Source organism: Cetorhinus maximus, chromosome 21, assembly GCF_964194155.1.
Source record: "Cetorhinus maximus chromosome 21, sCetMax3.hap1.1, whole genome shotgun sequence".
Taxonomy (NCBI): domain Eukaryota; kingdom Metazoa; phylum Chordata; class Chondrichthyes; order Lamniformes; family Cetorhinidae; genus Cetorhinus; species Cetorhinus maximus.
The window spans coordinates 28,948,017-28,975,842 of NC_135899.1; the positions used below are offsets into that span (position 1 = coordinate 28,948,017).

General features: G+C 43.0%; 1 protein-coding gene across 1 annotated transcript; it reads right to left on the minus strand.

The window, feature by feature from the left end:
* Positions 1-26,899, minus strand: LOC144695149 (putative G-protein coupled receptor 139). Its single transcript, XM_078566046.1, has 4 exons — positions 26,890-26,899; positions 25,666-25,733; positions 24,624-24,780; positions 1-911 (listed from the first exon to the last, which is right to left on the minus strand). The coding sequence occupies exons 1-4, from the start codon at positions 26,897-26,899 to the stop codon at positions 1-3; spliced, it is 1,146 nt and encodes a 381-aa protein (XP_078422172.1).
* Positions 26,900-27,826: the final 927 nt, after the last annotated feature.

Consider the following 27,826-nt stretch of genomic DNA (forward strand, 5'->3'; position numbering starts at 1 on the left):
TCAGTGGTTTCGTTTATTCATGAATTGAATAATGGATGTAACCGGATATTTCACCGCGCTCTTCAACTGCTCCCTGAACTTGGACTGAGTCACCCCGTAAATAAATGTGTTTGTACAGCAACTCAAACTCTGCAGCATAGATCCGACTTGCTGAAAGATGTACAAAGAATACCTGTAATAATTGGGAGTTATTTCTGTAATGATATATAGGAAATATACAACATATGTCAACCACAGGAGTATGAAGCTGCCGGATATGGTGAAGAGTAAAATCATAGACTTCCTTCTGCTCTCCATCTCTGGGTCACTGCGATTCTCTCCCTTGCTCTGACCCCTCAGGCCCTGACGGACTCGGCTGGCGATTAAAATGTGTCTGACTGTCAGGATGTTGAGCAATAAGATTAAAACAAATGGGGGCAACGGGGTTAAAAGCGTGTCAAACCAGTCAAATCCCACCCATCCGGGCTCAGTAAAATAGCTTGGTTTTGTATGACAAAACCATGGGACATTGTCGATTATCTCTGAAGGTTCAAGCGTAAAGTAGAAGGGGATGTTTTTCAAACAGAGCAGGATGCAGGTTGTTGCTAGAACCACACACACAGTTTTCACGGTGCAATATTTTGTCTTCAGCTTCTGGCAACAAATGGCCACAAACCGATCAAAAGTGAAGTCAACGGTGAACCAGACAGAACAGTCTGTGGCTGCGCGACTCAGGACAGCTCGAACACTGCACACAGGGGTGATGTTCAGGAAAATCATTATTGGGAAATAATAGCCATTGATGTGCCGCAGCATGACCTCAGTGATAATGACCATTAAATCCGCTGCTGCCATGGCCACCAGGTAGCAAGTGGTACACGTAGAAAGCCCACACTTTCCCCGAGACAGGATCAGAATTGTAACTAAGTTAACTGCACACAAAAACAAAGACAAGGGGAAAGGTTGGAAATTGCAAAGCAAACATTCTTTATCTGTGTCTGGTTTAAAGTTTCATAAAACTTGAACCCTCGCCCCAGCGGCCCTCCAAACTGTCCTCCTTCCAGGCTGAACAAGGGGTGGAACGGAAGGCAGGGCAGCCAACTACTCCCAAGGTGCACGTTGGCAATGTACACACTTTAAATGAGGCTGATTTAACTTTGTTGGGCCTACTTTCTCAGGCCTAGGGGAAACTCCCACAGCTGAAGGGAGATGAGGAAAGCACCAGAGATAAGGCAAGTGCTTTGACAGCACTGTTTTTGGGCCAGAAGGAACAAGAGTGCATCTGGTTGTCCACTCAACCCTCCTCCAAGCTCACTCCCCATCAGCTCCCTCCCAGTTAAAGACCCTTGCTCCCTGGGATTGGAACACCCAGTCTACAATTGGATCGTTGTGGGGTTGGTCACATACCCGGATCCCTGGATTGCATCTACCTGGTTCTGCAGCTTGTCCCTACCCGCCTAGAAGTCAGGTTTTCAATCAAGCTGCTCCTGATAGGCAATCTATCAAGGGCAAAAGAGTCACCGTGATGACTCTCCAGCAGTGGGAAGCCAAAACTTTCAGGGTTTTTATTGTGACATCTTTGTCATTTAATCTCTCCTATCCTCTATCCTATCCTAGACCTTCCCTTTTGTTATCCCTCCCCCTCTCCTTTTCAATGGCATCAAATCCATTACACTTCCACCTTCTGAAGAAGAGTCATATTGGACTCGAAACTTTAATTCCATTTCTCTCTCCACAGCTGCTGTCGGGCCTACCGAGTATTTCCAGCACGTTTGCGTTGATTTTTTTTTCCAGGATTCTTGTTTGAAACTCTGCTCCCCGCCTATGTAAACCACCCATGTTATTACCTAGTTCTAAGTATTTCCAAAAGGACTTTTTAAAACATTCATGTGATGTGGGGGTCGCTGGTTTGGCCAGCATTCATTGCCCATCCCCAATTGCCCTTGAGAAGGTGGTGGGTGAGCTGTCTTCTTGAACCGCTGCAGTCCAAGTAGTGTAGGCTCACCCACAGTGCTGTTAGGGAGGGAGTTCCAGGGTTTTAACCCAGTGGCAGTGAAGGAACAGTTATGAATGAAATTTAAAAAGAAAAACAATGCCGAAAACATTCAGGTCAGGCACCAACTGTAGAGAGAAACAGTTAACATTTCAGGCTGATAACTTTTTAAATCAGAACTGGACGCGATATTAGAGATTAACTGTTTGAAAGTAATCATGGGGGCACAGCAATGACCATTAGGGAAGGAAAGAGCCAAGGGGAAGCTCTATGATCGGGCAGAGGGCAGGAATGAGTTAATGGTAAAAGGGATAATGGCGCAAAATGAAAGGTAAGTAAAAAAGGAGTTAGGTCCAGAGGAGGTATAAATGTTTCCAGCAGAGTAATAGATCATGAATGACAGGTGGGAAATCTGACCAAGAGGAGAAAATGCTGCAGTGACCCTAGAATGAGTCTGGGAAAGGTAGATAGACCCCAGGAGTGAGGATCATCTGGCTGGTTGGGTGTTAATGGATTGTCCCTACCACAAGCAGCAGCCTATATCTCCTCCACTCCCAGGGGCTCTATGCAGTCATCCTCCATCACCGGCACGTGCCATCTGAGAAAGAATGTTGTTTACGATATACAAAAAAAAACAAGCGTTAAGTCCAGCAGACAGTAACATGGTTCATTGAGATAAGGGGCTGTTCCTCGTTAAGCTTCAGCGAAGCGGTGCATAAGGTCGAGGACAGAGAGGTCAGAGTTGGATTCGGATGCTGAATAAAATTTACCTCAATGGCGGACTGAATGGAAGTGTCTGGCAAAGAGATCATCCAAGTGTGAGTTTGGTCTCCCCAAAGTAGGGGCGATTGTTGTGCATGGAATATGGAGAGTGCGGGAGTTAACTCGGAATAAATGCAGAATTGTTAGGCCTCATACATGATGCGATCGTGGCGCCAGCTGAGTGTGGGGATAAGCCAGTATTCATACCCTCGGTCAACATTCCTGTATTTTGCAATAAGGGCACTGCACAGGAAATTAGGTCAGGAACCTGCGAGGGTATCCATTACCAGCTCAGAGCTGCTGGGGGAGAGCGGTATTCCAGCGTAATGGTGAGTGAGTGGAGACGGTTGCAAATGGTACCTTTAGATGGTGGAGGGAAAACGGCTTGGCAATGACTGAATGGTGCAGGCCAGGCACAATCCTGCTTACTGCCGGTTTGAGAACAACTCGGGTTTATTGAACTTTGGATGACCGAGGGACGGATTGACAGGGGCAGAAATTGAAATGCGCAGTGCGAGTGCAGATCCAACCTCCGAGGGAAAGAAGAAGGTCGCCGTGTGGGACAGCGGTAGCAGCGTGAGCATGTGGATGTGGAGTAGAGCGTGAAAAAGGGGGATTCCATCTTCATAACAATCTCTAGAGAAAGAAATAGACTACGGAGCAGTCACCTTAACGCCCGTGTTAGCAAAGAACCTGGAATCCTTACAAAAAGATGTAACATGGAAAAAGACAAATCTAGAAGCACAAAATATAAAGAAGTTTGGTCAGCACATATTCCATAAGGGAATGTCATGCTCAACCCACCTTGCTGAATTCTTTCAATGCGTATCAGAAAGAGAAGCTGAGGGTAATGCTCTAGATGCAATATATTGAACTTTGAAAGGGCTTTCGATAAGGTACAATATAGCAGACTCCTGACTATTCTCAGTGCAAGTGGAGTTAAGGGATATCTAGACTGTAACAAACAAAAATGAACATGGAGTAGGGGTTTAAGGTATTTACTCGGGTTGACACAATGTGAGATGTGATGTTCTACAACTTTCAGTGCTGGGGCTACCATTGCTCACCATTTGCATAAACGATTTGGTCTTGGGTATCAGGAACACAAATTCAAATTAGCAGAGGAATCCAAAATGGGAGTTAAAATAATATAGAGGGAGAATGCAAGGAGATGCCTGAAGAGATCCACAAACTACTAGAATGGGAGTCTCAACGGCAAATTAATTTCAATATTACCAAGTGTGACGTGCGGCATCTTGGCAGGAAGAATAAGGTATTTGGAGAAAAAAAACACATCTGAATAGGCTAAAGGGTAAAGAATGTTTCCGCAGCACAGAGCCACAAATCATTTGAAGAAGCAACGCAGATTAACAAGACCAGTAGGCACAAAAAAAAGCATTGGAATTCCTTGCTACAGGAGTAGGCTAGATGATGGTGGACCGACAATGTCTTTGGACTAATAATTTGGAGGCCCAGCATAATGATCTGCGGATATGGGTTCAAATCCCACCACTACAGCTGGTGGAATTTATATTCAACTCAAAGTTTGGAATATAAAGCCAGCCTCAGTAATTGTGACCATGAAGCTATCATCTAATGTTGTCAGAGCCCATCTGGTTCACTAATGTCCTTCAGGGAAGGAAATATGCCTGGTCTGGCCTACATGTGACCTGAGACCCACAGCAATGTGGTTGGCTCAACTTTCTTCCTAGCAAGCAACCAGTTCAAGAGCAATTAGGGATGGTCAACCAATGGTGGCCTTGTCAGTGATGCCCACACCCCATGAACAATTTGAGAAAATAATTGAATTGAAAAGCAGAAAGGGTATATTTAACCTTTTGGAATTTTGGTTATATGACCCTTAGCATACCGTGCACAGAGTTCTGGTATCCATATTGCAAAAAAAGCATATCAAGACCCCGGGGAAAGTGCAACCTTTTTTTTAAACTGAGATTTTATCAGAACTGTGAGGTTATAACTTCCAGAAAGAGATTGAATAGGCTTGGGATCTCTGGATAAGAGAATGCTGAGTGGTGACCTTTAACATGATGAAGGAGGTTGATAGGATGATCGTGGGGAATATATTTCCATTTATCGATGTAAGCTAGCCAAAAATAAATGCAGTAAGGAATTTAGGAGAGAACACTTTACACAGAGACAGTGGAGTATTTGAGGGGAGCAACATAGATCTATATCAGAGGAAGTTAGATACATGAGGGAGAGAGGAATAGAGGACATGCAGATAGACATAAATGGGGTGAGATGGGGATGGGGATGGGGGGGTGGGTAGGGGGGAATCTCCACAACAGTAACATCCATACTTTATGTGGGGGCAAGGTTATGAGGAATTCCACTAAATTTGACAACTTAACTTGGCCACGAGAGATAAACAGAAACAAGAATTTAAGTAAGACAAAGTTATAACAGAATATGAAGTTTGGGACATCCTACTTATCGAAACGATATCGGGTGATTGCATAACTGTCAGAATATATCAGTGAATGAGCAAATTCAGAAGGCAGCTGACACATACATTTGCACGACGATTGTCGTCTCTTACCAGGAATACCAATGACGGCGAGGATCATGTAATATATTTTAATGATCCTGTCAATCGGAAGATGCATTTTCTGTGTGAGGTGATCTGTCCCTCCGTGCTGCAAGCATTCTCCTCGAATCAAACTCTGAGACGGTACATTTCCAGAGCCTTAAATTTATATTCCGTGCGATCTCCACGGGGACATTGAGGTTACCTCATTAGATTTTTTTTCCGAAAAAAAATTGAACAAACAGATTACGACAGCCAATTTAGGTCCCTGTGGTGGCAGAGTTTAATTAGCGCTAAAATTGATTTCAAAACCTCCAAAACCGAACAATTCTGATAGCATTCATTAAAAGGAGCCTCCTTTCATCCATCAGTTGGCTATTCTCAAGGTCTCATATTGTTTTGGTCAGTTGGTTTGAATTGCTGGACATGTTGCAACTGTTTGAGATACGGTATTCATTGGAGGGATATTATTAGGTACAAATTCTACAATTTACTTGGTAACTGAATAGCCACAGTTAAAGAGGGCGATGTCTTTCGCGCTCCTGTGTTAAATTTGTAATTAAATTCATCATGCATTCTGCTTTGTTGCTACCCTCTTTAACCAGGAATCGCTCCCACTCTTACTGCCTGCCACTGGCTTATGTTGCAGACTCACACTCCACCTGTGTGGCCACACCTTCCTGGGCTATCAGCTCCTCAAGGTGGACTCGTACTCGGAGCGCCTGGCTCAGGTGGTAGAGACGCTACCTACTGCATCGCAAGGTCACTTGACATAAATCATTACAGGATTAATATAAGTGCAACTCTGTGCGTGAAATAAAACATGGAGATTCTCAAAAGGATATGCGGGCGTGTCTGCATGTATATGTATGTGTGTCTGACTTTATGTGTGCGTATGTTTGTATTTGCATTGTTGTGTGCGCGTCTGCTTATGTATGTGAATGTGTGTATGTTATCACAGGGTAAAAGGTAAGTGATTGGTTGGTGAGTATTTCCTGCAGGGTGCGCGTTAAAATTAGGAGCTGGGAAATTAAAAATATTTGAAACCTCTTTAGTTAAATATAACGTAATAAGGAAGACAGGGCCGATGATGTGTTGCAGCTGATGCGCGTGGGAGCCGGTGTGATCCATGGGAGCCACAAGTACCTGTAGCTCGAAGAGCTTTGGCTCAGAGTTGATGAGCTGGAGTCCGAGCTCAGTACACTGTGTCAGGATGGGGGAATGTTACCTAGATACTTTGTCCCAGAAGGAAGTCACACCCCCTAGGCTAGGTTCTTCAGATTTTGTCTGTTGTCAGGGGCAGGAAGGTATGACTGCGAGAAAGGCAGGCATGGCGATCAAGAAGATGGAAGTGGAGGAGGAGGCTCAGGCCACAGTCCGACTGTGCAGTTCTTGTAGCTGACCGAGAGCGGGGGCTGCAGGTAGGATGAACGAACTGACCATGGCACCATGGTGCAGGGAGCCATTCAAGTTGGGGGGAGTTAATAGGAATATATTGGTAGTAGGGGACAGTATAGTCGGGGTATTGACACAGTTCTCTGCAGCCAAAACCAGAAGTACAGACGGTTATGTTGCCTGTCTGGTGTCAGGGTTTGGAACATCTGTTCAGGGCTGGGAAGGAACTTGAAGTGGGAGGGGCATGATCCAGTTTCCATGGTCGATGTGGGTACCAATGACACTCACAGGACTAGGAAAGAGGCTCTACTTAAGGATTATGAACAGCTAGGGGAAAAAGTAGAAAGGAGAGCCCCAAAGGTAATGATTATGACCTAAGCCACGAGCAAATTGGTGTAGGGTAAATAAGATTAGAGAGTTGAATGCATGGCTCAAAGAATGATGTGGGAGAGATGGGTTTCAATTCATGCGGCACTGGAACCAATACTGGGGAAAGTGGGCGCTGTACCATTGGGATGGTCTTCACCTGAACCATGCTGTGTCCAGTGTTCTGGCGAGTCGTATATCTAGGGTGGTAGGGCTTTAAACCAATAATGTGTATTTGTGTGTGGGGGTGTTGGGAGGGTGTGAGGGATGGGGTGTGTGGTGCTGCTGGTGGGTGGGGGTGGGGGGTAGGGGAGGGCTCATGACCAGGGGAGATGTGCTAGGAAAACTATTAGAACTGAAATCTCACAAGTCACATGCACCTGATGGCCTGCACCTTCGGATCTTAAAATAAATGGCTGCACAGATAGTAGATGCATTGGTTGTAATCTGCCAAAATTCCCTAGCTTCTGGAAAGGTCCCATCTGATTGGAAAATTGCAAATGTAATAAATCTACTTAAGAAAGGAAGGATATAGAAAGGAGGAAACTATATGCCAGTTAGCCTAAGGAAAATGCTAAAATCCATGATTAAGAAAGTAATGGCAGGGCATTTAGAAAATGATTATATAATTAGGCAGAGTTAACCTAATTTTGTGAAAGGGAAATCATGTCTGACCAATTTATTAGAATTCTTTGAGGAAGTGACAAGAAGGGAACCTGTAGATGTGGTGTACTTAGATTTCCAAATGGCATTTGATGAGGTGCCACGAAAGGTTAGCACACAAAATAAGAGCTCGTGATGACATTTTAGAATGGATAGAGGATTGGTTAGCTATTAGGAACAGGGAGTTCCTAATAGATGGGTCATGTTTGGGTTGGAAAGCTGTAACTAGTAGTGTGTCACAGGCTAACATTATTGACAATGATTGATCAGACATATACAGTTTATCTCCTTCACGCAACTTGCTGCAATATTTAAAATAGGTGCAGCCAGCTATTAGTCATGTAGGAAATGAATCCTCCCCACCTCCCCCATTTCCCCTCCCACCCCCCGACCCCGCCCCTCTCTACAAAAGAAAAGCCCACTGATGCAGGAAGTATGTGAGCTCCGCAATCTGACAGCTTTGGGTGAGCCCAGAACCATTTCATTGACAGGTTTGTGATGATTTCTGGGATAGATTGTGGTCATGAAATTTCATAGAAATATCAAACTCTCACTTAGTGAAACCAAACCATGTAGACGATCTCCCGCCAAAATTCTTCACTCATTTCTGCAGACCCATGACAATCAATGTTGTATGGCCGTATTATTTAAAATACCGACACATTCCCAGACACCCCGAAAAATGTGTGTGCATCAGCCGGAATCTTTGCCGTGCATATATAACCATGGACCTCATCCTGAGTCAATTGTAACCATTTACCTGCTTTAAGCGCTGAAACATTTCTGAGTTATCCGCTTAAATATTAATAGAAGCCCAGGGGCCCGTGCGACAAGATTCCAGTAGCTCCATCACTGTAACTGTAATGTAACTATTAGTAACTAAAGGTTTACAATCGGTTGGGACTGACTGGAGTTATTGGCACAATTCCTGGGAACCCGTCGGCAAATGCTGTTTCAGAGAAACATTCCAAATAACTCATTCTTAAATCTTTCTTATGCTTATTTTCTCACTTTCAGCAGCGGACTAAGAGCAATTCACATAAGACCAAACTCTAATCCCTGAACTTCTCTTTTAACATGGATTTTAATTATATATAGAGAAGAGGAAAGCCGTTTTATTTCCTAATTAGAGCAGAGAACAGGCTCGATGGGCTGAATGGCCTTCTCCTGCTCCTTGTTTGTATGTTCGTAATGTTGACAGGAGGGCTGACGGAATCGTTCAAAATCAGAAAGGGTTTTGAGACAATAGTCCGGGAGGGGATGTAACCACTGGCGGGGCGGGGGCGGGGCGGCGTGGGGGGCGGGGGGAGGAGGGGTGGGGGCAGTTAAGGTAATTGTTAAACAAATGCAGGAGGACTATGAGGAGAAATATATCTTGCAGCAGTTTGTTATGCTCTGGAATGTAGTACGCGTTGCCAGTAGAAGCAGATTCAGTGCCGACTTCCAAATGGATATTGAACGCAACGCAACAACTTGCATTGTTGTTGCATCTTTAGTTTAGCAAAATGTCCAACCGCAATTCAGAGGCAGGTTATTCAGAAAGATTGACACTAAACTACATAGAGACAGCTGAGGGTAAATAGCCAAAGGCTTGGTCAAAGAGCAACCGGTATAGCTGACACTTTTCGAGCTCCAGGAGATTTATTATCCGACCCTTGTTATTATTAGTGCCCCTCGTAAGGATTTCTGCCCAGGTGTTAATTCCATAACCATTTTAACTTTTAAAGAGCATTTTAAATGAAGAAAGAAAAAGAGGGGAGACGTATAGGGAAATCGCTGAGTTAGGGCCTAGGCAGCTGGAGGCTTGGCCATCAAAATTGGAGCGATTAAAATTGTGGATGTTTATGGGGCCAGATTAGGGCAAGTATCTCGGAGTGTGGTGGAGCTGGAAGAGTTTACAGAGATAGGTAGGGGCGATGACATGTGGAGATATGTGAAGCAGTATGACAACTTTAAAATCGAGCTGTTGCCTAACCGAGAGACAACGTAGGTCAGCGAGAACAGGCGCGAAGGAATATTTAATGCCAGTAAGGACACGCGTGGCAGAGTTTGGCCGTTTATGGGGGGTAGGATATGGGAGGCTGGTCAGGAGGGTGTTCAAGGGTCAAAACTAGGGGCAACAAAGGAATGGATGCGGGTTTCAGCAGCGGATGAGCTGTGGTGGTGGTAGTGGGGAATGGGGTTGGGGCACAAATCGACGGACTTAATGATGGCGTTGGAAGCTCATATCGGGGTCAAAGCTGAGACTGAGGTTGCAGCAGGTACCAACGACTCTTCGGAACATTTAATTGGAGGAAATAAAAACCGAAAAAAAAAGTGCTGGAAATACTCAGTATGTCAAGCAGCACCTGTTCTGTGACATTTCATCAGAACTGGGAAAAGTTAGAAATGTTATGGTTTTGAGCAAGTGAAAACTGGGAAGATGAGAAAAAGAACATAGCTGAAGGATTGTGATAGGCTGGAGGGCAGGAGAGATTGCATGACAACAAGGTTTCAACGGTACAAAGTCAAAGGGAGTGGGTATCGATCAAGTAAACAAATAAAAGGTGTGTCTAGAAGAGGTGTGAATGGCAAATTGAATCATACTTTCCAAAAGAAATACTGCCTCCTCACCGCCCTTTCTTTCCTCCGGTATCTTTTCTGACAACTTTGTTTTCTTGAATATTGTGTGCCCAGTCCTCACCACTTTAAAGTCACTTTCTTGTTATTGCCACTACATCTTATTCCCACCTGTTTACTTGTGCTTGTAGCTCGCCAGTCTTAGTCACACTTTGTGGGTTTGCATACATGCATTCTAATCTTGTTTTTTTTAATTCCTCGTCGGCCTTCTTTGTCTGTTCCTATCTACATGGTATTACTTCCTTTTAGTCTTTCCAAGACTCGCATTCCTTCATGCACCTCATTACTTCCTTCTACTTACACATGCTGGTGCCTGTTCCTTTGCCAATTTAGTTTAAACTTTCCCCAATCACACTCTGAACCTCCCGTGAGGACATTGGTCAAAGTTATATAGCACTTTAGTCCATAAACACCAGATCGACCGCAGTCCCCAAATCAACCTTCCCTGCTAACTCATCAAAAAACTGAATCAAATTAGTTAAACCCGATTTGCCGTTAACAAATTCCTGCTGGTTTTCCTTAATTAATCCACACTTGCCCGAGTGACTGTTTATTTTCTCTCGGCTTATTATTTAGAAAGCCTTTTCCATTACCAAGTTTAAACTCATTGTTAAATGGTTGGTGGGTTTATCTGTCTACCCTATTCTAAATAATGGTGTAACCGTTGTGGTTCTTTATCGCTCTATCACCACCTCTGTATCAAGGAAGGATTGAAAAATTACAGTCAATGCATTCGCATTTTCCATCCTCACTTTGCTCAGCATTCTCAGATGCATCCGATTCGGTCCTGGTGACTGACCAACTTTAAGTACCGCAATCCTTTCCAATGTCTCCTTCTTATCTATTTTAGACCACTTGGCACCTCAGCTACTTCCGATTTCACGATGATTCTGGTAGAACCTGCTTCCTTGGTAAAGACAGAGGCAAACTTCTTATTTATCACTGGAATGCTGCTCTGGGCTGCAGTAGAGTGCTTAAGTTGGAGTTTGATGGCTGAGGGAACTTAAGGGTTAATTTCTATCTACAGTCTAGTCTTTATTTAATTTAGTAATTAACTGAAAGTTGCTGTTTGGGTTGGAAGAAGGTGAGTTTTAGGTCAGCTTTAAAACAGGGCTTATACAGACTCTGCTGCAGCTACAACTAGTTAATTAGATAACCGGCTTTAACGGGTTTTCAGAGGCTAGATTCACAGAGTATAAAACAGGCCATCTTACAGTGCTGACTTTGTCTGCACTGAAGTGCTGCTTTGGGCTGCAGCAGAGTGTTTATGTTGGAATTTGTTGACTGAGGGAGATCGATGAGGAGGGATCGAGTTGATCCTTTGCGTATCGTGAGTATGGTCGGGTAAGTATTTACTACTTTTATCGCTTATAGTTTTTAAGGTCTTATTTTGTGGTTCATCGTTTGTAAGGGCTATATTCTGTAACAACGAGGAGCAGGGAAGAAGGGCCCTAGAGTAATTGATATTATTTGATATTAAGTACCTTCCAAAAGGTTTAATTAAATTTAAATGGATAAGTCATGACAGGAGAGCTCAAAGCTGTGCTGTGCTCCACCTGCTCTATGTGGGAAGCCGAAAAAATTTCCAGTGCCCGGGGCCAGCATGTGTGCAGGAGGTGCCTCCAGCTGCAGCTCCTGGAAGCCTGGGTTTCGGAATGGAGCTGTGGCTGGGGACACTGTGGAGCATCCGCGAGGTGGAGAGTATTGTGCATAGCACATATAGAGAGGTGGTCACACTGCAGGCTAAGCGTCCACAGGCAGGCACGGAATGGGTGACCACCAGGCAGTGCACGAATCTGCAGTGGCTATTCCCCTGCAAAACAGGTATATTGTTTCTCATAATATTAGAAGTGAAAAAAATAACATGCCTTCAGGCAAATTCCCCGACAAATCTTGTTTCAGTTTTAGGCTAAATGATGCATCGGAGTGGTAAGGCACAAGTTGCTGTACACAATAGAACCATAGAACCACAGAAAAGTTACAGCACAGAAGGAGGCCATTCGGCCCATCTTGTCCATGCCAGCCCGAGGACACCCAGGTACCCTTTCTAATCCCACCTTCCTGCACCCGGCCCAATAGCCCTGCAGTTTACAGCACTTTAGGTGCAGATCCAGATACTTTTAAAAAGAATTTAAAGTTTCTGCCTCTACCCACTTGGGCAGCAAATTCCAGACACCCACTACCCTCTGCGTAAAAAAGTTGTTCTTGGATAAACATAGTTACTTATGCAAAACGGGTTAATCTAGCCTAATGAACGGAAATTACTTCGATTTTGATGCGATGAATATCTTTCATAGACGTTGTCTGAGCTACATAATCAAAATTTAAATGCAACCGATAGATTTGAGATCTCCAGGCAGAAAGGCAGACAAACCACACCTGAGGCACACAGTTGAAATTGAAATGTATATGACTAGAGTGATAAGCTTGTGTCAACTACATTGGGCACCCATTGTACTCATAGCTTTGAAGCCATGTTTTACTCCCTCTATACCCTGGATTCTGCGACTAATATTTGCCTTAGCTGATCAACAACTAGACATTTAATCCTCCAGCTCCATTGCTTTCCAGTCAATATGTTTAGGAATTATAGCTAATGATCTTTGACACAAAAATCATTTTCCTTTTAATTGTGTTGCAGCCAAAGTAACAAATAAAGCCTGGAAGCACTGTGCACATTCGATGTTTTTTCTTGCACACAGTGACAGTATGCACAGCTAGCACATGGCAACAGCCTAATTCTCGTAATTATACAGCATGATTGTTATGTGACAGCCCTTCGGTAAAGCTGAGTTAATTAAAAATCCCAGAGGGAAACTTGAAACAACTGTCATAACATATATTTCAAGTGGTATATTTGAGATGCAACTCTAAATTCAGGAATCAGGCCACCAGTCCTCGAGAGGTTTTATATTAAGCTAAGTGAAACATCGTATCAATTTACACAAGTTAAAATATATACACATAGCTACAAATTACTACTATCATAACTTTTAACAAATTCCCAAATTAATCTCCATTGCAACAGACTTAGCCAGGCACCAGGCAAAGCATTTTCACCGTACGAATTCAAAATGAGGTTCCTTTCACTTTGGTTCCTGTGGAAACAGTTGTAGGCTTACAGCTACTTTGATCTTACATTGCCTCTGCCCTGCACACACAAAACTGCTGAAGTTATACGTAGAATGTAAATTATCATTGTATCACCAGCCTCTTCTAACAATAAAACCCCTTTCATAGTACCAATTTTATTAGCAATATAAACATATAATGTAAACATATTGCTTGGTCTTTGCTCGCTATGTGCCAGATTTCACTTGTTTTCTTGAATGCTGTATTCAAAAAATGCAAATACACTCAACCTCTCTTACATCTCAAAGCTAGTACACATCAAAGCACCCAGACTAACTGGCTTTAATTCAATTAAGGCACACCCACAGACTAAACTCTATTTTAAAAGAAAAATATTTTCCAATACTATTATATACATTAATAGCTTCATGACAATGATCAACCAATTTCTAAGTCATGTTTGAACTCGATGTAAAATCTGAATCAATCCAGTTTTGTTACAATGTTATGAAAAACAAAATCAAGAGAAAAGTGGAGACCATTTCCACGAATATAATCCAAGGAAATGGCTGCCACCAGCTCAGGTCCAATTTTAGATATAATTTTCAGGCTCGGGTGTGTCTAGGACTTTTGGAAGGTTTGGTATATGACGCTCAGCCACTTTCATGGACTTTTCAGGCGGATATTAAGATCTTTATGCAAATTGATTTTCTCAAAAACCCAGTGCGTATCATGCCAGTTTCTATATCAGTCACAGCGCTCAACGCTTGTTGATGCCGAAATCCAACATCTCAGTTCATCTCTATTTCAGCATTTAACTGACTATCGCTTTCTGTGTCTAGTTGTGACGTTCCTTGATCTCATTCTTCATGCATCTTCTTAAATGTACATCATTACAGTATTTAATTAAAAGGAAATGATGCAATAACAAAGTGTAAATGCCGCTAATCCACCAAAAATATTTACAATTATTTCATCGGCTATCGTCCATGAACTTACTTACTTAATAAGTTTAGATTCAACCGTATCAGTGTTTTTGGGTGCAGACATTTGGGTGCTTTATTGCATTAAAAACATGATCACAACAATATTCCATAATTAACTTGTTTGAAATGTTGCAAACATGGTTCTGGGAGGGAGAGGATGCGCTGGAAGTGGGCCGGACACAGTTGAGCGGTCAACCGCCGTGGGTGGAAAACCTCGGTTAAGGAAGAAAGAAGGCATGTCAGAGGAACTGTTTTGGAAAGTGGCATCATCAGAACAGATGCGACGGAGGCGAAGGAACTGAGAGAATGGGATGGAGTCCTTACAGGAAGCGGGTTTGTGGAGCTGTAGTCGAGGTAGCTGTGGGAGTAGGTAGGCTTGTAATGAATGTGGCGGACATTCTATCACCAGAAAATGAGACAGTGAGGTCAAGGAAAGGAAGGGAAGTGTCAGCAATGGACCAGGTGAAAGTGATGGAGGGTTGGAAATTGGAGGCAAAATTAATAACTTTTTCTACAGAAGTAGAGAGGTTATGTTTCAGTTGTACAGGGCATTGCTGAGGCTACATTTAGAGTGCAGTGTACAATGTTGGCACCTTAGTTAAGGAAGGAAATAATTTATGGAAAGTTTACTAGACTTTTGATTGGAATGGGTGGTTGCCTTATGAGGCAAGGCTGAACAGGCTAGGCTTGTACTCATTGGGGTTTTAAAGAGCAAGAGGCAACTTGATTGAAACATATAAGATCCAGAGGGGTCTTGGCAGGGTTGATGTGGAAAGAATGTTTCGTTTGTGGGAGAATCTAGAACTATGTGGACATTGTTTAACAATAATGGGTCGGCCATTTAGGACAGTGATGACGTCATTTTTCCTGCCACAGTGTGGTGAGTCTCTGGACCGGTTTTCCTCAAAAGGCGGTGGAAGGCAGAGCTAGATAGACCCTTGATGAGCAAGGGGGTGGAATGTTATCGGGGGTAGTTGGGATTACAGTCAACCATGATCTTATTGAATCGCGGAGCAGGCTCGAGGGTTTGAATGGCTGATTCCTGCTCCTAATTCATATGTTCATATGTATGTTCATATGGGCCAGCTATTATACACCACAGAAGATTTTATTGCCCAGAGAAAGTAAAAGGGTGGTAGCCTAATCAGCTCAGCTCCTCATTGTTCGGGCTTGTTCAAACCGAATGAAATGCTTTTATTAAGAACATGAATATGAGCCACGGACTAGCTGGTATAATCACCTCATTGGATGTGGTTAAATAGAAATTAATTTCAGCTTTGATGCAATAATGTGGGAATAAGAAGGAACAATTGCCAGCTCATGGGGTTATCCCAAAGGAACTTTTGTTTGAACAATGGTGATGAATAAAAAATGGACGGCATCGTGCTGATTGAGAATCCCTGGAAATCCTCACTTCGGCTTTTCTTGTTAATTAGCGAAAACTAACTTAGGCACTTTGACTGACTGGTCACTCGCTGTGATATGATAATACTTCAAAATGAAGTTTTGTTTTTAACCTGTCTTTGAGGTGCCGTGGTGAAACGCGGCTTACAAGTAATGAGAAATTGCAGGCTGGATCTTCTTTGACGAAGTGCTTTAATAAAAGTGACGAAGTGTTGAAAGGGCAAATATCAGCAGAAATTCAACTAAGGCTTGGAAACAGACGGCTGTACCTCTCTGAGACTCAATGATGTTAATTTTTTCTAATTCCAGAAACCCAGATAAAGGACCAGAGAATATAATATCCTGGATTTCTCTCACCGTCATTGGATACAAGGAACATCATGCTTTAATTTCCTTAGGTGGGGATTAGCCTTGAAATGTCAATGAGCGGACATGTGCCCGAGAGTAGAAAAAAAACAAATGATATCAGGGATCATGAGACGCTGACACGGGCCATTGGGTACGTTTCATGGTTTGTTATTGGACAGCTTACATTACGGCAAATCAGTGATTGAATTAATTTGGTCTATATAGACAGTGCAGCGTATCAAAAATATAAGAAAGCCTTCCATGAGCATCCTAAAGTGCAGAGGTGTTCAAGCAAAGGTTTGTAGCTATCCACGGCTATGAACTTCCAGAGACTTTTCAGGCGGCTATTAAGATCCTTTTTAGGGCTCATTTTCCAAAACGCTAGCTTATTTCACACTAGTTCATATGCATCTCACATGTTCAAGACCTCTTGATGCCGATGTCCAACATCTCAGCTCACCCCCGTTCGAGTTTGGAACTGACTATATCTCATGCTCTGTGTCTAGTTCTGAACGCTCTTCAACATCACAAGCATCATGCATATCCTTCATTATATACTATATAGTTTTTAAGTTGAAACAAAAGCAACGTAGAAATTCCACCACAAACGTGCACATTTATTTGATCAATTGTATTTCATAAACTTCCTATTTGCCAGTTTGAGATTAAAACGTCTGTATTACTGTTTTTGGAGCGCAGGCATTAGCCTGTTTTATTTCAAAATGTGATGACTGCAATGCTCCAGATTTTTTTATATTTGAATATGGGATGCCGTTGAAAGTGATCAGGCTTCTATAGCGGTAGAAGTAAACACGGCTCGGGTTAGTCCATTTTTTCAAAAGACTGAATCTAACGCTAATCATTGCGCAATGTTTGTGTTGTCACTTGAGGTATCCTTCTACTAATACATTTTGCACCTTCTACAGTGCCTCCTCCCCCTCTCCCCCCAACCCAACCGCAAATCTGTCTATATATTAGTGAGATCACGAGTATTCACAGCGCTCCAAGAGGGTTTTAGATGAATTTGTATGAGAGTACGTTTTTAAACTTCATCCTTATGGAAATTATATCCCGTGATTTGTTTGCATATTTATGGTTTCATTATCTTGCATCACTTCTTTAGTGAACAGTATATCTGTACGACCAGATCCGCCTCTTCATCGACACTGTTTAGACAAATATTTTTCAACATGCATGTGATCCCTTAAAGCCTCCTAGCCACTTATGTCCTGTCACACAGATCTGTATTAAACTTGGGTTGCTATTTTCACGCCGGTCATGCAAGCTTATTACAACTTTGTTATATTTTCTTGCAGTTTTTCTTTTCAGAAATACATTCCCAATTTGATGATATTGCAATTATATTTCCGCTTCTTGAGTCCAGATTGTTTGTGGACGTGTTAAAGAACAATTGCCTCAGACAGATGCTTGTGGAAGAGCTGATGTATTTCCATTCAGTTATGACAATCAGAAGAAAACCCCAAGGCTTGTGTTAGCACATTCTTAGGCAGCAAATTCTTGTCGGCATTTCAGCCAAAGCATCTGAAACCACCGGACAAATTTAAACTTGGCAGCCTTCCGGAGACACACATAATCAGATGAATCTGTAGTTTTACACCTTGGCGCTTGAACCTTATATCGAAAATATGCAGCATAATATTGGCACTTGGCAAAACCAGCGTCCCAAACAATAACATTGTTTTTTTCAGCTCTCCCAAAAGCGTAACATCAATATAAACAGTGCATGATTGTTTCGAACAAAATAAATCTCGACTCGTCATCCTATCAGTACCAGGAGAGTTACCAATTTAACTATTCGCTTCTTTGCAGCTAATCTGGTGACAATTGTGATTCTGTCCCGCGGACGTTGCGAGCTCTCCAAGTGCATCACCCGATGCCTGGTGGCTGTGGCAGCGCCGGATTTCTCTCTCCTGATACTTAATGCAACACTCCATGACATAAACGATTCTTATTTTACGTATTCGTTCCTCAACTATACTCCAATTTACTCCTTTGACATCTTCCTGTGTTTCCTTTCGTTTGATGGTTCTGTCTGGTTGACTTTTGCATTCACCTTCGATCGGTTTGTGGCCATTTGTTGCCAGAAGCTAGGAAGAAACTATTTAACGCTTAAAACCGCAACTATGGTTATAGCAGTGGTGTTTGATTTGAGCAGTTTACAGAGTGTTCCGTTCTATTTTATACACGAACCCCATGTAATAATTGCCAATGCACCATTGTCCTGCTCTGGAAAACCAAGCTTCCATACCTTACCCGTATGGATTGCATTTTCTTGCTGGAAACTCTTTTAACCCCATTTATTCCATTTATTTTGATTTTGACGTTCAACGTGCTGACTATAAGACACGTTGTAAGAGCTAATAGAGTGAGAAGGGGGTTCAGAGGAAACAACAGTGATCAGGATCAGGAAGACTCGGAGGTGAAGAGCGGCTGAAAATCAATGATTTTATCACTCGCCATATCCGGCAGTTACATACCCTTATGGACTGTAAAGTTAGTGTCTTATCTTTGTGCACAGTTTACAGATGCTCAATTATTAGAAGCCAATTACACCGGCCCATTAACTATTCTGGAACAATCTGAATATATCCTTACGACATTGAGTTGTTGCACAAACACGTTTATTTACGCAATTTCTGAGCGTAAATTCAGAGATGAGCTTAAGCATATGATTAAACGACGCCTGGCGTTAATGACGGCTTCATTGAAGTAAATTAATACACTTCACCTCTCGGCGACTGGCTGAGCTCAGAATTTGTCGAATGGGTGGAATTCTCGAACAATTTGTAAAGTTGCGACTCGGCGTCTAGATTTATACTGATCAGATTTCGAATCCAGGATCACATGGCATCACCAATGCAATAGGTGTGCGAAAGCATAAAGGCAGAACTTGATGGCCCGGACATTTCAGGGCTTCGCTAGCTGTTCTGTCTTTAATCAACACTGGGAATAACCTCGGGTTGAATAATGCGCTTGGAGATCGGGATCGTTTCCTGCTTCGCAGAGCGTGCGTTGGGTATGATGACGACTTGTGCCGTTTACGACGTAAACAAGCTGTTCTCCGATAATACGGCACTCGCTCGTGTCAAAAGATCGGGAAGCCGCACGTGTTAATTAAATGTCAATTTAAAAGGCAATTCAGCACATTCACTACGCGTCTCACTGCAATAATACCTCCAGAAGGCAATAATGTGCCTTTGGGATGAGATTTAGGGCAGTTGGGCAATCGGTGTTTTCAACGGTAAACCTGGGCAGATTTTTACGGCCCCGCTGAAGTCAATGGACGTTTGGACCGTAAGCCGCATTTTACGGCCACGTGCCCGCCACGATGGGGCCGTAAAATTCCGCCCCTGGTCTGGGCGGGTTTTAAAACTGCACCTGAGGCCAGGGTCCCAGCGTTGCAGTTCAAACTTTTTGACTGGAGGGTCTACTCATTTGAGTGGGCAGAGGAACATTTTGGAACTTTTTTATTTCACGAGGAATACTCTTCTCTGGTTCAGAGGGGTTTTCATGTGAATATCTTCCTGTCCATTACCCAGGGGTGAAGGGAGAAAAGTGTCTGAGACAGATCGGGATTGTGGCCTCACTTGAAGACATTGCGTCCAGTGAGGGGGAGAGCAGGATGAGGAGGAGGCGGATGAGAAGGGTGGGAGGAAGTAGGGAACACAGTGAGGCTCAGGATGCTGTGGTTACTCAGGAAGGGACAGAAATTGCCAGGCTTCTAGGATCAGAGAGAGCCAATAAAACCGCAACAGAGGTGCAGATGAACCTATGCAACCCCAATGGGCAGAGGTTTATTTCCCTGCAGCTGAACACATGAGGCCATTGAGCTTCTTGTGGCACTGGGACCAGGCCCTTCGCACCACCTCAACACTGTTGACCTCGTCGGGCATCTAATTCTACACAGGATGAGTCTGCCTGTGCTTCCTGATCTTCACAGCTTTGGAGCGAGCTGATCACACCTACCAAGTACTGCACGCAGGAAGGCACCAATGGCGGCCTCACTGAATCTGGAGGCAGGTTTGCCCTTTCTAGAATGCCTCTCCCCACGCTTTGATGGCGCAGATACCTATGCATGGATAAATGTAATAAATGTACAACTCATGAATGTCAAACGTTGGAAGGGTGGATGATTTTTAAAACATCTGCTGCCTATGATATTTGACATGGTTGGCAGAGATTAGCTAAAATGCAAAATGAAAACAGAAAATGTTGGAAAGTCTTAGCAGGTTGGCAACATCTGTGGAAGGAGCGGCAAACTTAGCGTTTCGAGTCTTTAGGGCTCTTCTTCTGACAGTCAAGGATGCAAAAAACCTGATGGGTTTTATAGTATGGAAGAGAGGGGGTCGATTAAGTGGAGTGAATAGACTGTCATGGATCGGTGGGAGCTCAGGAGAGATTTGACAAAGATGTTATGGACACATGACAAAGGGTCTGGTAATGGTAGTGTTAAAGACTAAGACAGCCTCTAACAGTGACGTAAAGATCATATAACAGAATATGTTAAAAGCAAAAAAAGCTTTCTATGAAGACAAAACATAAGAACAAGTTACAAATTGGCCTTTGTGTGGTGATATGGTTTGGAAAAGTATCAACATAGAGGACAGAGTTCTGAGTTTGAAGTATTTGAACTCAATGTTGTGACCAGAAGGCTCTAAAGTGCCCAATCGGAAGTTGAGGTGCTGTTCCTCCAGTTTGCATTGAGGAACTGGAGGAACAGCACCTTATTTTCTAGTTCGGAACTTTACAGCCTCCTGGGCTTAATACTGAGTTCAATAACTTGGCTCCATGAACTTTGTCCTCCATTTTGATACTTCTTGCCTCTCTTCATTTCTACCTCTTTTCAGCCCTGAAGAGGAGTCATGCCGACTCACACTTTTACTCTTTTTCCCTCCCCCTAGATGCTGCCAGAATTGCTGAGCGTTCCCAGTATTTCCTTCATTTCAGATTTCCATCATCTGACTAGTTTGCTTTTATTTTTGTTAAAATTTAAATCGAATTATCTGGCTGTACTGGAAAACGCACAGATCTTCACTATTTATAGTAGGTGCACTCGAAAGATCATCTGATGGGATACCTGAGACTGTCCTGGGCTAGGGGGGCTCTTTAGAGCGCTGGCAGTCACCTTGTCCTGGGTCCCAGCCCCTAGCCTCAGAGCCCTTCAGCTCTCATTGGGCGACCTGACGGGCTGTAACCAGCCTTTGCCGCTAATTCGCGGCAATTACCATATTATTGGGTGTGCACTGACTACGAGTTTGGAAGTCGGAACGCCGCCAACTTTCGGGTGCGGAACCGCATTATTCAGCACCTTGCAGGAAAGTCGCACTGGGAATCGAGTATTGCGATAATTAGCGCACGGGAAACCCTTTCCTTTGACAGCATCGCGAAGGACGAACATAGAGCTTTGCAGACAGGTCGTGATATTTTTCCCCCGCTGGAGTTGCGGTGGAAGGAGTGTCTGACATTATAGGTAGGAGTGCAAGGATACCACATGAATGTGAATTCAGTTGGTCGGGAATCTCTCTTTGGGCACTGAAGTCCGCGATTTCTCATTATTTGAAGATGAATAATCTTTTTTTCAGACAATTTCTTTTAATATATCACCTATTTAACAGTGAAATATTAAATAAATACGGAACCATTCATTGCATCATTGTGTTTAAAAGATTCATAAAATATAATACTTTATATTTCTGGCATGCCGATACCGTGACACCCAAGCAAGGAAAAAAGCTAATTGAAAAAATCTTAATTTCACATAAAGCTCTGCCGACATTGAAAACAATAAACGGGGTCACAAGCTTTAGGTAGTGGAAGTTCTTTGAAGCAACTGAATATTCGCACGTCATAAAATGAATTGAATGCATCATCCTGATCAATTAGCTTCAAAAACATTTTTCATTCCTTTCTCTGCAGGGAAAAAAATGCATAAAAACACTAAATATTCTCTAAATAATTCAACAGGTGTTAATCTAACAGAGGTGTTAATCTAAAAACATTTAACCCCAGGAAATGTTTTAATCTTCCTGTTATTTTGCACTCCGAGCGATTTTTTTGTCGATTCAGGGGTAAATAGGGGAATAATCTAATCAAGGCAGTTTATCCCTGCTCGATTTAGGTGAAAACAAATAATGCATTTCTTTCTAAAAATAAAATCACATAAATATGTGAAGATGCACAGTGCATATAACCATTTCATTCAGCATGAAACATTTTCCCACGCTGAAGCATAAATTTGAGAATTAAAAGCGACAAATCTCCTGGGCTTTTCCTAATGTAGAGTGAGCTTGCATTCGAGATTAGTGCAAAACGGACGGTAGAATGACGATTCTTCGAGAATTCCTGGATTCATACATCGGCTTTTAACGCTTATTAACGAGAACTATTTCAGAAATTATGACTGACTGATTTAATTCTAGTTTCACGAATTGAAATATGTATATGTTTATAATGAACATTATTTTAACTCTGCTTGTGAGATGTTATGGTTAAAAGCAGCTGAAAGTCGGTGGAAATTATAGCCAGGGCCTCTCCTGACAAAATGTTTTAGTAGAAGCAACGTAATGGTCAAACGATAAAGATCAGGAAAATAATGAAGCAGGGAGTGAAAACAGGCGGCTACATGTTGCTGAGACCAAAAAGAAGTGTAGGATTCCATTAACCCTGATAAAGGTGTAGATAATACAACAGTGTCTTGAATTTCAGACATGATAATGGAGTTCAAAGAATGTCATGCTTTAAATTCTTGAATCAGGCTGTGAGAATATAGAGAGAAAAAGAGAGATACCAGGGATTAAGTGAGGCTGAGATGACTTGGGTAGGCAACTGAGAACGTTCCATCTTTCGTAACTGGACAACTTAAATCAAAGCAAGTCGATGATTCATTGAATTAGACGCCCTCGGCTTTGCTAAGCATCAGGAATAGACGGAAGTGTTTCATGGGCACTTAAGGTGTAGAGTCATACATCCAGGGCCTTGATACCATCTCGCCGATGAACCGTCGCAGAATGACGGCCAGCAGACGTACAGCAGGAACTCTGCAAGGCCCCTTAGGCAGCCCGTTCCATCACTTGGCCGCTACCTTCTAGAAGAACAATGGCAGCAGCTAAATGAGAATACCACCATCCGGAAGTTCCCCTCCAAGACACTTGCCATCCTGACTTGGAATTGTATAGCCGCTCTTTCGCTGTCGCTGGGTCAAAATCCTGGAACTCCCTCCCGAGCAGCACTGGAGTGTACCTACACCACATGGACTGCAGCTGTTCAAGAAGGCAGCTCACCACTACCTTCTCAAGGGCAATTAGAGATGGGCAATAAATGTTGGCCTATCCAGCGACGCCAACACCCCACGAATGAAGCAAATAAAAAGACAGACTGCACAGTTTTGCGTTGATTAACTAAATACATGGGGCACCTGACGTTTAACATACGAGAATATCTCCTGGGAAGTATTAACTTCTCATCGGCTGATTCCTGCCAATCCGATACACGGCACTTCACTGGATACTTACTCTGGAAATGTTAGACAGTTTAATACCTGCTCATGCAGCTGTGTAACTCAACTCCGCATCGCAAGCGATCCCACAATCACCCAGACTTTCCCCCCCCCCCCCCCCCCCCCCCCCCACCCATGACCACCAGGCCGTGGCCGCTGACCAAAATATCGAGGCTATTGAAACCTTACCTCTACCCAGGACATGACAGTATTGCCATTCTGCTTTGATTTTTGTGCTCAGACATTAGCATTTGTCAATCAACTTGACATTGAACAGAATATAGCCATTTTGATAAATTCAGATATCACCTTGAATCATTTAAAAAATTAATATTTTCAAGCCCCCGAATTCTCACCATTATCCATCTCATATGGTTGATTCTATTCGCATCGCTGACATTTAAAATCGGGGCCCCCGGATTAAGAGGTATCAATTCGGTAACCTCGATTTCACATAATTGCCTAGATAAATTCAAATCGTCCCCACCTTCCCTCCGCAGTGAAATTACTTGATTGGGTTGAAGTGAGAGTGACTGCCCTTGACATGAAGGCAGCATTAGAACAAATGTGGCATCAAGGGGTCCAAGAAAAATTAGGGTGAATTGGAATTTGTACCTAGCACAAAGTAAAGTGATTATGGTTGTTGGAGGTGAATGATCTCAGTTCCAGGACATCACCGCAGAGGTTCCTCAGAGTAGTGTCCTGGACGTAACTACCCTCAGATGCTTCGTCAAAGACATTCCTAACATGATAAGATAAAAAGTGGGAATGTTTGCTCATGATTGGACAATGTTTAGCTCCAGCCGCGTTGCCTCAGAAACTGAAGCATCCCATGTCCAAATGCAGCAAGACCCGGGCCCAAGCTTGGGCCGAAAAGTGGCAAGTAACATTTAGACCACACACGTGCCAGGCAATGACCATCTCCAGAAAGTGAGAATCCGGCGAACGCTCCTCGACATTCAATAGCATTACCATCGCTGAATCCCCTACTATCATCATCTTGCATGTAACCATTGACCACAAACTGAACTGGAGCACACATAGGAATACTGTGCCAAAAGAGCAGGTCAGAGGCTCGGAATCCCGCTACGTGAAACTCACCTCCTGCTCTGCAAAGCCTGTGGAACATCTACAAGACAGAAGTCAGACGTGTGATGGAAAAGTCTCCACTTGCCTGGACGAGTGCAGCTCCAATAACAGGCAAGAAGCTTGATACCGTCCAGAGCAAAAGACCCCGCTAGATTAGCACCCCATCAACAAAAATGCAATCCCTCCACCAGCGACGCACAGGGAGTCACCAAGACAGCACTTTCCAAACCCACCATCACTACCACCTAGAAGGACAAGAGCAGCAGGCTGCTGGGAACACCGCCACTAGGAATTTCCACTCCAAGGCAATACCCTCCTGAATTAGAAGATATATCACCGTTCCTTCCCTGTCGCTGGGTCAAAATCCTGGTAAGCCCTCCCATCAGCACAGTGGATGTGCCTACACCACGTGAGCTGCAACGGTTCAAGAAGGCTGATCACTACCAACTTCTCAAGGGGAATTAGGGATGGGCAATAAATGCTGGCCTAGCCATTGACGCCCATAAACGAGTAAAAGAAAGATAATTTTTTTGCGAAAAGCGCAAATGATAATGAAAGGGAATTGGCTGTCCATGTCACATACGGCCCTAATTCATGATCCTTCATTTGAGTGCAAACTGAAAATAGTGTGTATGAAAGTGGCAGCGGATCTCAGTACAGCTAATAAATGAACACAAATCCAATTGAACCTTTCTTGCCTGCTTCATGTTCCGTAACTTCTAATGCTCACTGCCTGAAAGGAGCAGGTCACGTGATTCGTTGGGTCGCCAGGGTGACCTTAATAAGAGCACATTGGTTTTCTTTTGCTTGTATTCATGAAGATTCTTGGCCTGAAAGGTTGCTGGAAATAAGCAAACAAAAAAGAAAAACAACTTTGATTTGCTTCTGCAGACAAGCCAAGAAGTCACTTTTGAGGTTGCGTTACTTCCTGTGATCGAAATTTCAACTTTAGGTGGTACTGCTGCGATTTGTATGGTTTGACTGCTGAATAATCTGAAAAAGGTCAAAACTTCGAAGAGAAATTAGGGATGGGCAACAGATGTGGTCCGACCAGTGGAGCGTAGGCCCTGTGGGAAAATAAATAAAAAAGCCACTCTGTACTTGTTAGAATCAAAGTGATTCAGGCAAAGAAAACCCAACGAAATTGATTCTTTTACAGCCCCCATGGTATGGTAGCTTGATGGATCTGTGTATTTTATATTTCCGATATTCAATGCGTCTGCTATTCAGAGATTCTGACTATTTAAAGACAAATCATGCAGCCCTATGCGAAAAATTGGATATACGATTAGAGCTTAATTGCAGTGCCCCAGAGGAAATTCAGAAAGGAATTGCTTCTTGGTTGCAATTAGTGCATCAATTAATATGTAACATCTTTTCAGCGTTATTAGAATTATATCTACTCAAGCTTAAGGTAGTTTCTTGGGGTCAGTTAGTTTGAAAAAGCGCAAAACATGTTTAGCATTGAAAATAATGGTTTTCGTTATGCCACAGTTACAGATCTGTGACGTGACCAGCCAGATTGGTCATCCCATGAATACATAAATCTGATTACCATGTCCTTGTACCTAATCCTGCCCGTATAATTGCACTGTTCATCAGTCTTTAAATTGCAGCTTCTTTCAATCAGCATTATGATGACCAGTTTTAATGGTTTGACAGAAACCGATGAGCACTGGTAGATACTAATGGAGGTAACACCCATGTCTCCCTGTCGAGCGCTTTATGTTGCAAACTGAGAAAGGAAACTATAGTGCTTGCACCAATGCCTTTGAGAGTGTAATTCTTATTCTGTCTTTCCTGCACGTTGTCAGATTAAATGATGTGCTTCCAATCTTTAATATAACGTGTGTCATTAGCCTGAGTACAATTCCAAGCGCTTACATTGAGTTATAAAATGTTGTGTCAATTTTGAACGGAGTTGGAATCTTGTATGCAGCACTGCAAATTTGCAAACTTCTGTTTACTAATTCAGTGAGCTTAATGATTCGTACTACATAAAGAGACGTTCAACATTAACAAACCCGATTTGCTGTGAAAAGATGCACTTTTCATGTGCATGTTGTAGAATGGAATTACAGCTATTGATGATACGAGCTCCAATGTTCTTTCAATCACATGGCTGACCAGGAATAAGTCCAGCTCTTACCGTTTTCCATTGCCGTGCGATGGAAGGATTTGCAGGTTGATACTTTTCGAGTTATCAACAGTCACAGATTGTTGGTTTCCGGGAGTGGGACATGAACCCACAACCCTCTGATTCAAAGGCGAGGGTGCTACGAACTGAGCCACAGCTGCAGGTTGATACTCTTTCGCGTTATCAACAGTCACAGATTGCAACTCTTTTCGAGTACAATCACAGTTCTTGGTTTCCGGGAGTGGCGCACTTCCTTGGGCGCGTTATTAACGAGGGGTTGGCCCTCATTTTTTTTGATTTACGTAATCGCCTCCTTTTGTGTCGTCCGGGCGTATTTTGTTTTGGAAAATGCACCTCTTGCCCATTAGGAATGTAAACAGGCTTTATATTACAAAACGAAAAAAATGAGGACAACCCAACGAGCACCTGTCGAGCAACCCTTAAAGAAATTGCCCTTTTTGCTGACCACAGCCTCTACCTTTTCCCATTGGTGCAGCCTTATCCAAATCCAGAACCTACGCCACTGTTTTTGCTCCTCCTTTCAACAATACGGTAAAAGCGACCATATTATGATCACTTTTGAATAAATGTTCATACACTGTTAGGTCGTTACCCAGGTCTGACTCCTTATATTATTCAATCTAATATCCCTGCCTCGCATTGATACTAACTGACTAGCGTTCTGACATGAGGTGGTCTGCTTATGTCAAACTATATGAAAGATGAAATCTTCCATTCAAACCACTCTTCCGTTCGTATATGCTAATCATTACCGCGACAATTCATTCTTTCACATCAGTTCCTGCCATAGCGCGTAAAAATAGCTCAAAATATATGCCTATTAAACGTCTCTGTATCATAATGGTGCTCTCCAACGCCTGCTTGCCTCTCGTTACATCTTCCCATATCATTGAAGTGATCATTCATCTTGAACGCTATTCCTTTCCGT